Consider the following 11,460-nt stretch of genomic DNA (forward strand, 5'->3'; position numbering starts at 1 on the left):
CCCAGCTTAACAATTTGAATTCTTGCTAGACAGCGCGTCTTGAATCTTTTATGAGTTGAATATTATTCTTTTTTTGTTAAAAAATACTTTACCACGAGATCTTGATCCGTCATACGGCGTAACGGTTTTTTTGTATTCACTGTGTGTTGAGATCTAAGTAGAATACTTTTATTAGGTACATATAAGATCATTGAAATTATATATTAAAAGGAATGATTACGAAGGAAAATAGTATTATTATTAAAACGAAGTCATACTTATCACAATGTGTAGAGCAAGAGTTTAAGAGTCTTAAAAATCCTGGCAGAGCAAATTTCAACATTGTCGTCTCCTGTGCTAGTAGTTTTATCAACGACATAGGATCTTTCTTCATTTCAAACAAATTACATATAGTGTTCTGAAAAATTTAGAATTAAGGCTTATAATCTTTAACTAAAATAATAAACAGATACAATTAATTAATGAACGACATATATATTTTAAAAAGGAATATTAAAACAAAAAGTAATGAAGCAGCGTATAAAGTAAAAAGCTTACATTTAAATAGTTATCAAAGGAAAACACGTTGATTTGTTAATTGCGATAGTAGTAGTAAAATATATGGGTTGACTTTTTAAAAATATTCTAACATTCTTTTTTTAATTTGAATTAATATATCAGGGGTTATGACAAGATTTGATTATATATATATATTTTTTAGTTTTTTTAGAAAGTCATGTTGCGTGTGTCTTTATGTATGTTTGCACTAATTTCAGAAACTATGGAGAGTACTTTTAATCTTTCAGATTAGAAGTCTTCACCAACTAACTAAAACTTTTAAATGTTTACGTTGTTGTTTTGTATGAATCTTTAAAAATGTAAAACGATTTGTTATTATTTGGTTTATGGATCGGTAAAAAAGATTCATTCAGTTGTCCATGATGTTAGTTTAGGAATCGCTGCTCTAGTGTTTTTACCTTTGTGAGATCTTCGATGTTAACTGTCTTCATTTCGAGAGACGTGACGAGGCTCTTAGTGATTATTTCACTCTGCCCCCTTACAAGTTTAACACATTGCTTATAACCTTTTCTGTTGTACATGCATTTTTTTTCTATCGATTCTGTTCCTTTCGTTATCTGTGATGAAACGAAAAAAAAATTGTAGTTGTTTTTAATACCTAACAGTTTGTTGTACGATGAATTTGCATAACATCGTCAAGCGCCTAACTCCGGATTGCTACTGAGAAATTCTCGGCGGAAAAACCTAATAATTTTTTATGGGCTCGACTTGGAGTTTGAATTTATTTACAAGGAATTTAGATACAAGGTAGCCAATATACCAATGAGACAATCAAAGATTACTTAATAATAATTAATCCAGTAAATAGAAATAGCGTTATTTATTATTTATTTAAATATGACCCAATATATTCTTAATAGACATTGTATTAAGAGTGATGAGTTCAATCAACTCTATCATTTCCGCAATTACCTCCTTTATATCTCTCAGTAGTGACATAGCATCTCTTTTATAAGTTTCGAACAAGTTTAGTAAGAGATCTTTGGTAAAAAGTACGACATCCTTCTGCGTTGGCACTTCATAGGAACCGATGTTCGAGGGTTGTTCTTCGATGCAGGTTTTATTCATGAAATGGTTCCTTTCGTTTTTAAACTTTCTTGTATGAAGATATTGTAGTGTTGTTGGTATACTCTAAAAATATAAATATAATTTTAAATATGTTTGCAAGCTCTTTTGATTGTCTCTTGTTAAAAGCAATTATAGCCAGATCTATTTAGATATAACCAGTATTGTTAGTAATGCAGTTGATTTTTTCCGTTATTTATGTGCTATGTATAATATATTATGCTCTAAATTTATCTTTAATTCATTAAGCGTGTTCGTACATGTTACTAGCACGTTGGGTTCACTCTGTTTGTGTACACACAATATATTTATAAACTTTTGTGCTTATCCACAGTATAATGTAGGCAAGATCAGCAATGTAATCGAATGAATGATCGTCCACACTATTCTATAAACTGATTTTGGACGGAGACAAGTATTGGACGTTTGCGGTATTCGTACAAATAACACGAATATAATTAATTAGTTTACGCCCGCGGTTTCGGAAAGAGGATAGGTATCAGATAAAGTAGCGTATGTCCTTCCTCGGGGTTCAAGTTGCTTTATACCAAATTTCATCAAAATCGATTCAGTGGCTTAGCCGTGAAAGCGTAATATACCGACAGAGTTACTTTCGTATTTATAATATTAGTATTGGTCGCTCCTAGATTTTATACATTGTCATGTTCGGATAAGTATTGAGTAATATACCACGAATACGCTACGCCAGTCAGCCATAAAGCCTATTTGCATTATAAAATTGGTCTCTTGGTGCAAGTATTTAAGATAATGTATCGAATTTTGTAGATTGATTAGTTCTTTAATTTTTGCTACATGTTTTTTTTATGTATAGAATATGACATAATTAAATTCATTAGAATTTTAAATATTGTGACAGATTTGAAGTAACGATGCACGTTTAGGAGTTTTTAATATAAAGTTGTGTTTACAATAACAATGTTATAAGTTATTGAACTTACTGTAATCGTAGTTAAACTGATTGAGCTTGTACTTAAAATTGGATTGGATTTCATTTGTGTTATATTTAGTTGTTTTGTTGTTGTTGTTGTTGTGTCTGTTGTAGCTGTGGTATTCACATAATTACCAACGTCAAAGCCTTGAAATAATTCATAGTTTGTGAAACAAAATCCACATGTTAATTCAAAATAGATGACCAGCAAATCTGTTGAAACATTCTATGTTATTCTCAAAATATTTAGATTAGATATATAGTAAGAAGATTCCTTGATCCATACGTTACTAAAAAAAAAGACACGCGCTAATTTAAGACCGCCATTTTGTTAGTGGACTGAAATGTAAGGTAAAGTACATTGTTTGCGCGACTTGTGATTTGTTAAATGTGTTCAAATGTGTTGTTCGGATTTTAAGAATAATTGAGTGAGTTATTTACATCAATTTGTATGATTTGGTGGTCTATTATTAAAAAGACCAATTCAAGGTTTTTATAAAATTAGTTTCACTTCTGGATGCTTAATGTATATTTTATTGTATCTTATTTCCATTGTTTTAAATTGAGATTAGTTTTTTTAAGATAAACCAGATGATACATGGCACATGCAGTCTCTGTGATGAATGAAGAGTTTCATATTTTAGTTTTAATTAAACGGAATCATCATGGGAGGATTCTCAGTACGAAAAAGTCTAGTAATTTTTAACGGGAGGTGAGATAGCACACATTAAAAAAAATCACTACTAATACAATTGTTGATCACGTATACACAAACTCATTATAAAAAATACAATCTTATATTTACGCACACACTCGAGAGACCGGTACTTAGGAGTTAGGACACCTTATTCACACGCTAACGTATTGTGTCAAGTGGACAAACTAGTTGGAGATTTGATATTTATGTACACATCGTAGAAATAATTTATAAAATAATGTACCTAGTAATAATTATTTATTTATTTAAGTAACAGATAATCAATAATAGAAGGAACTTATTTAAGTAATATAAATAATAATTAAAAATATAAGTATTAATGCATGATAATAAATTTAGATATATTGTTAAAAAACATTAATAAAAAACACGATTATGTATAGATGATAAAAAATGATTGTGTTAAATTAAAATAACTTTGTCTTATATCTAAGGGTGGAAAAGAGAGTAAATACTGAATTAAAATTTTTAGAATTTACATTTTGAACGGTATAATATACTATTGTTTATTTTGTCATGAGAATGCGTTCGGATTAAGACGGAGTGTAATAAAAAAAAAACAATTGAAAATAATTATGAACGACAATTAAAAATTAACTCACATTTATACATTTTGTCTTTGGCCATAATGCATTTGAATTTCATAGTTGTGTAGATGTTAGCATTAGCAAGTCTTGTGGAAATCCATGGCGGCTCAAAGGAGGCACGCTTTGTGTTATAGCGTCGTCCATATAAATGCAGCACATTCGATAACGATATTGATAGATATTCTGTTGCTTTAATATGTAAAACATTTTTTCTTTTTACGAGAATTCGTTTTAACTATTACAATAAAAATTGGCGCGTTTGGAAAACAAAACAGTTTTTGGTTTGCGAATGTTTATTTTAAGAGTAAAAGGTGAAGCACGGACGAGAATAGTGTGTCGAGTGCTTAGTATAGATATGGTTATGTTTACGTACCCTAACTTTTAAATGAAAATTTAATAAAAGCTTGAATTAGAAATATCTTAGAATTTAAATCTTAAAATATTTGAATGAAGTAAATGATGATCAGCAGTGCTTTTATGTAAGAACTCATTTTATTACTCGCCCGTTAGTATATAACTACTATTTTTATTTTTAAAATGTTACAATTATTATGATCAATGTCGCATATCACTTTCTGATATTTTACGACCATTTTCTGCGGTGATACATAAAAGACAAAATCAAAAATAAACTTGACTTTTATTAACTTACAGTGAAGTTTCGAGTTTGCTCTTACAAAATAGATATTAAAACTTTAATGAAGTAGAAACGCTTTTTATTTTATTATGAACTAAGCTGTGAACACTGAAGAACAAATAAAGCAATTTATTTGTTCTTTATCTACTTTATTTTTATTAATTCAATCTTATTACAAAATTATAGTTTTAAAAACAATAAGCACATATAAAACCTCAAATGTTTTGTTTTGAGCGACGAGTTTCAACTGGCTTCGTTATACGTAGCAATAGTTTATAAGAGTTTAGTCAACATCACTCAGAACTTGATAAACTCTTGGTGATTATGTACCTACTTTTGTAATTCAGCAGTTCCAAGTAATATTAACCTTTCTAATATTATATATAAGTATATTTTTAATATTTATACAATATTTTATATTTTAAAGATTATTAAAATTAATATGGCACGTAAAAGACTTCAAAGGATTTTTTATTATCAGTATATTTTGTTTTCACATTTTAAATCTTATTTCCAAGGTTTATCGAGTATGTAATAGTGTTAGCTTTCTTAATTATAACATTCTCGTAAAAGATCATAAATTAATTTGTTATCTGATATATTTTACGTTTTTATGTAAAACTAAATATAGATTTTTTTTTAAATTACTTTAGTTTTTTTAATACTTAACAAGACAACAGTATAAACAGCATATATACTAATTAGGTATGTGATCAATAAATAAGAGGTGTTTTCTAGATAGGCGGCTTGTTTTGTTATTCAATCAATCAACAGCCAATCGTTGTCCACTGCTGAACATAGGCCTCTCCCAAGGTGCGCCAAAGCTCCCTGTCCTCCGCCTTCCGCATCCAGTTGGTGCCCGCCACCTTCTTAAGGTCGTCGGTCCATCTGGCTGGAGGGCGCCCTACGCTGCGCTTGCCGATTCGCGGTCTCCACTCTAGGACTCGTCTGCTCCAACGGCCATCAGTCCTACGACATACGTGACCAGCCCACTGCCACTTCAGCCTGCTAATTTTGCAAGCTATGTCGGTGACTCCGGTTCTTTTCCTGATAATCTCATTTCTGATCTTATCCTTCAAAGATACTCCGAGCATAGCTCGCTCCATAGCACGCTGAGCGACTTTGAATTTGTGGACTAGTCGCGCAGTTAGTGTCCACGTTTCGGCACCGTATGTCATGGCAGGTAAGACGCATTGGTTGAAGACTTTCGTCTTCAAACGTTGCGGTATAGACGACTTGAGGACTTGACGAAGGTTGCCAAATGCTGCCCATCCCAAGCGAATTCTTCGATCGGCTTCCTTCTCGAAGTTGTTCCTACCGACTTGTATTATCTGTCCTAGGTAGGTATATTCACTAACAACTTCGAGAGGTTTCCCCTCGACGTATATCGGTCCCGGCACGACATGCCTATTGAACATGACCTTGGTCTTGTCCAAGTTTATACCGAGACCGACACACCGGGAAGACTCGCCTAGGCTACGCAGCATTTCGTTGAGTTGTTCCAGCGACTCTGCTATGATGACGATATCGTCGGCAAACCGAAGGTGTGAGATGTACTCGCCGTTTTGTTATTAAAGAGTAAAAACTGGACAAGAAAAATGAGGTATAATTTCTAACAAATAAAAAAAAGTTTCAATTTAAAATTTCATTTTAAATGTTTGTTACGAACATTGCTACTGGAAGTTGCCAGGTTGCCATGGTCGGATTAATTTTCCTTATTATTATTTTTAATTTTATTAAGCGTATATCTTTACGCTTAATAAAATTAAAAATAATTAAGAATAATAAATAATTATTTACAGTTTTAATTTAATAGCGGAGCATAGCTGTATATGCTTCATTGCCTGGTCGTGAGAACGACAGGTTTAGTAAATTGGGCGAATAGCAGAAAGCGAAATTTATATTTTTAATTTATATAATTACTTACTGGTGGTTGAGAGTTGTGCAAGGTCGTCTGGGTAGGTACCTCCCATTCATCAGATATTCTACCGCAAAACAGCAGTACTTGCTATTGTTGTGTTCCGGTTTGAAGCCAGTGTAATTACAGACACAAGGGACATGCCAATGTCTATGGGCGTTGGTGACCACTTACCATCTGGTGGACCATAAGCTCGTCCGCCTTCCTATTCTATATAAAAAAAATTCAAATCAAAGAATGGGTATAAATATATAAATTAACCTTAGTTTTACTTGCTTCATGTTATTTGCTAGTAGCTCTGCTATTCTATGTACCATCATCATCATGTAAAATCTTAGGAGATCCGAATAAAACCCCACCATATGTTCAAACGATTGCCATGATAATTGGTGTACATACATTTAATATACGAGTTTTGCTTTTATAATATACGTACGGCCTTACTTAGAAACATTGTTTTGCCGGTGATTAGCTAAACAATCTCGTGTCTTCTCCTTTCGAATGTCAAATCAATAATAACAGGGAGATATCAAAGCTTAACCAAACAGTTGCTTAGCAACGTTTGTAAATAAGACCTTTAGTTTATAAGTTTACCGTGCTAATCTATTTCTGAACATGCGTCGTAACTGCTTTACCATTTTAAAATAATTACCATAGCAACGCCATTGTTTATTAAGAATTCACAAGAATTGACTTGACAACAATCGCTCTTTCTACATTTTGCTAAACTTTAAAATACTTGCTTTGTACTATATAATAAGTAATCATTTTCGAAATGGATAAACCTTTAAGTCAAGAGGATATAGCAGCTATGGAGAATCAGCTGAAAGAAAGCGTGGAGAAGGACCGTCATTACTGGAGGGTGAACGATGTTAAATGCGATGCTATTCATACGGCGAAGACATATGAGGAGTTTGCGTGAGTTACTATGACTAAATTACAAAGACAGTGGGCTAACGCGCTGTATAGTTATAATATGGAAACGAATCAATACGATCATATACATAAAATATATATAATTTATCACTTATTCTACCGCCAAACAGCAATACATTGAATTGTATCCTCGTTCGAAGAGTGAATGATTCAGTGTAACTACAGGCACAAGGGACATAACCTCTTAGTTCCCAAGGTTGGTGGCGCATTGGCGATGTAAATATTTCTTACAGTTGCCCCATTTACCTGTCTGACTACATATTATTAATAAGAAAAAGAACAAAGACAGTGTTAGTACTCATTGTTTGGGGTTTTGCAGCTTTAAATTACTTTTTCATTTCAGGCGATCATGATATGTGCAATAGCTGTTTTTATGATTTAATTCTCAATGTAAATATTGATTATAAATTTTTTTATTAAATTTAGGACGCTTAGCGAGCTTGAGATTGTGTTCTAGTCTCGCCGTTAGTGTCCACGTTTCGAGACCGTATGTCATGGCGGGTAAGATGAATAGGATATTTAGATAATCGTATTAAACGGTTTCCGGTATTTAGCGGTGATCAGGCATTTAGTTTGTAATTTACATTAATAAACAAAACATGTCCGTTATAGGACGCCCGGTACTCGTGAATAATATAAATCGTTTGCTAATGTAAATAATAATATATAAAAAATATATAATTATAATTAACATTTTGATACATACGACTGTTGGTTCCGTTATTTTATAAATGTTCTCTTTCAAATGGAGTCTTAGATGACTGGGGCTTATTTAATCTTTAAATGTACTTATTTAAATAAGCCTATGAATGCGTTATATATATTTTGAAATATATAATTTCAGAGATCGTGTTGCCGCTGCTCATTTACGCCCCCTGGACAAAAGCGATTTTACGAAGAAGGCAAAAACGGGTTGGAATCAATATGCCACAAACGACAGAGACCCAAAAGAATAATTATTTCCAATGATTTAATAAAAATATAATTAAAAATCAATACTTTTAATATTAGAAATCCAAATAACTAATAATGTATAATTTTAATAATCATTTCCTAAATAAAATATATTGTTGCAATTATTTTGCTTAATATCGCTACATGATCTTGACATGCCGTGCCAAATGCATATTCCACGAATGAGATTGATCGATGCGGTCGAACTGCAATTAATTTTATCAGCAACCAACCAATCAGCGACGGCCATGATATATCCAGCTTGCCAATATCCAATCATTTCAAAGGCAGCATTCAGCAGCGTATGTCACTTTACACTGCGGCGTGTTCTTTTGAATTTATTTAAGATATGTAATGTATAAGTAATTTAACTTCTATTCTTAGGGTTTGACATAAGGATGATTATTTCAATTTTTGTATGTAAACTTTCTCTCTTGGGATGATAGAAGCGTCGATCGTTGCGATCAATTGGAACTAGAGGTTTATCGTACCAACCATACCTTAAATAAATTTCAAAAAAAATATTCAATTTTTTTTCTTTATATCATATGATGTAAAATGTAATTTATCATTAACAAAGTTTCGCTTTATAAGGCAGGCAATTTTTTTTGTGTCTGATCCAGGATTTGGGCTCGGAAACTTCAGGATAGAACAAATACGTAGTGGGTACTTGATTTAAGGAGAAAATGAGGACTATACGAACGCTTGGTTCTCGGTGGCTGGCGATGGGTACTTGCTATGCGGACCCTTAGCCCTTGTCTGAGCGACATTGAAGTGGTAATTATCAACTTTCTCGGTCTGTTCCTTCGATTCTGCCTTCAACTGATCATGAGCCGCATAGAATTTACCGGTTACTGGAATCGCTGTAGAGAAAAAATTTAATATATAGATAAAAAACTTAAGACGCTTTTTCCAGTAAGGGACTCGTGATAATGAGGCCAAATTCGAAGGTTTTACTAGCCATTGGAAAGTAAAGATTTAGAGTTGCGTTTGACTTTGAAGCTATCATTTAAAAGTGACTGATGCAACATTTTTTTAAAAAAAAATATTTATTAAGGTTTCCCAAGAGTTATACTAATAACACTTAATTCATTTTAAAAAAATACATATAATAGTGTAACCACTAATGATAAGTAAAAACAGCTTATGATTAAACATAATATTACGAACGGAATTGCAGACAAGTCCGTAGCGGTGCGTCGGATTCGCTGCGAGTCGGTAGCTTCAAGGGTGCGGTGTGAGAACCGTACTAGCAACGATACGATTTTTTTTTACTTTGCATTTTGGAATGACATTGTGGGTTTGTATCTCATGACCGATACGGACTGACATGCACCGTTGGAAGAGCCTCGGTACGGTCATGTACTGAGGCTCTGTCTCTGGTCATAGACTCGGTGTTGATGTGCGTGTTGACTGCCTCGTTGGTCTAGTGGCATGTAAAGCCATAACCCCGGAGGTACTGGGTTCAAATCCTAGGTCGGTAGCAGCCTGGAGTCGGGAAGTTGGAAGTGTGTACACTCCCGCGCCTCGGAAAGCACGTAAAACCGTTGCTGCAGGCGCAAGACCTGAACTCATTCCGGTCGTGTCGGATTGCCGTCCCATTGGATTATGAGAGTTAGGGAATAGAGAGCACACCTGCGTTTGCGCACATGCACTATAATATGTCCTGCGCAACAGCGCAGATTAGCCAACTGGCTTGAGATTGGCCGCCGCGGCCGAAATCGGAGAACATTATTATTTTAATCCGCAGAATTGCGTACCAATGTTTGTGTGCAATAAAGTTTATAAATAAATAAAATATTGATAACTTCATCTACTTACATCCAAAATTAGGTCTGTATATTTTGTAATTACGGAAGTGTTTGACTTCTCTGTGTATGATCTCATTTAGCATATGGATATCTATCGCCATTCGAGTACCAAATGTACATTTTACGTCTCTGCCCATTTCCTACAAATGTCTAAAATATAACGTTTTTTTACATTATTTAATAATTAGTACAAAATATTTAATTAGTTAAATATTTAATGGATACATACATTTAAAAAAATTGTTACTTTATTTTAAATTTATATGATACGAAGTGCTTAGTTGATTGTGAATCTGAAATGAAAAAATCTAAAATCTGCGGCGAATGTCGTCAAAATTATAATCAATGAACTCTGCGGATATGAATTGCGAAAATCGCATAAAATAGTACGAAATATTTTTTTAAAAATTTTGACTGACATACTTTGTCAAGTTTGTCATTGACTTTTAAAATAAGTTTAAAATATTATACAATAGGTATAGACATGGTGAGTGTATGCACTATGTTAATTTAAGGATGTGTGGTGTGATACATTTTGCTTTCGAGGGAAGAGTAAAAAAAACACATAAAAGTTTTTTTATGGTGATAAATACTTTTTTGTAACTTTTAACATAATATTATGTATATTATGTTAAAACATTGGAACATATGTATATGTTAATGTTTGTAATGTTTGGGCTAATATTTACTCTATTTGAGTGCAAAATATTCTTCTAATGTCACGTACATGTCAAAATAAAGACATTAATGACAACTTAAAATTTTGATACACAGTGATGAGCGATTGTAATAAAAAGTACAATATTAGGAAATTAATTTATTATTGGAATATAAATAACCTGAAGACATCGTAATAAGTAGGTATTATTATAATTTATTTTTAATTACAAGACGAAAACGGCATTTTGTTCTATTTAAAAACGGTCAAAGTTACAAATACATTCTTGGGATAAAAATAAAATACCGATAAAAATTGAAATAATTTGAAAGTTTTTTTTTTAGTTGTAAAAATCGGGTAGCAGTTTAAATACCTTATTCTCCTAGTTTATATTAATATAACCTTCATTTATGTTGTTAGTGATTAGGTATAAAATTGTTATAGATATTTAATGCTTGTAATCTACAGGTGAGGTAATTTTAATGGCTGTGTAATTAGCTTAGTTGCTCGCTGGGGAACAGATTAGTGTTAGATGAGAATGGATTTACCACAGATTACCTATAGTTAAAGCTGACAAGATTAAGCTTTTGGTATATAAAATTTTTATTAAGAAATATTAATCATTGCTTTATTTAGATAATCAATACTTATTACTTATATATAAATAAC

The 11,460-nt window shown here is 32.3% G+C and overlaps 1 protein-coding gene and 1 pseudogene across 1 annotated transcript; one reads left to right on the forward strand and one right to left on the reverse strand.

Moving 5' to 3' along the window:
- Positions 1 to 10: 10 nt before the first annotated feature.
- LOC126777251 (uncharacterized) lies at positions 11 to 4,005 on the reverse strand (annotated as a pseudogene).
- A 3,164-nt stretch (positions 4,006 to 7,169) lies between these two features.
- Positions 7,170 to 8,335, forward strand: LOC126777292 (coiled-coil domain-containing protein 103). The gene is made up of 2 exons (XM_050500304.1): positions 7,170 to 7,350; positions 8,213 to 8,335. Exons 1-2 carry the CDS (start codon positions 7,208 to 7,210, stop codon positions 8,322 to 8,324), a joined length of 255 nt encoding a protein of 84 aa, XP_050356261.1. The 5' UTR covers positions 7,170 to 7,207; the 3' UTR covers positions 8,325 to 8,335.
- The last annotated feature ends 3,125 nt before the right edge of the window (positions 8,336 to 11,460 follow it).

The sequence above is a fragment of the Nymphalis io genome, chromosome 22 (genome assembly GCF_905147045.1).
Source record: "Nymphalis io chromosome 22, ilAglIoxx1.1, whole genome shotgun sequence".
Taxonomy (NCBI): domain Eukaryota; kingdom Metazoa; phylum Arthropoda; class Insecta; order Lepidoptera; family Nymphalidae; genus Nymphalis; species Nymphalis io.

What these genes read in the sequence shown, in the direction of transcription:
- LOC126777292 (XM_050500304.1), top strand. Translation starts at nt 7,208, where the DNA reads ATGGATAAACCTTTAAGTCAAGAGGATATAGCAGCTATGGAGAATCAG. An exon ending in AAGACATATGAGGAGTTTGC is followed by an intron (nt 7,351 to 8,212) that starts GTGAGTTACTAT and finishes ATATAATTTCAG; the next exon opens with AGATCGTGTTGCCGCTGCTC.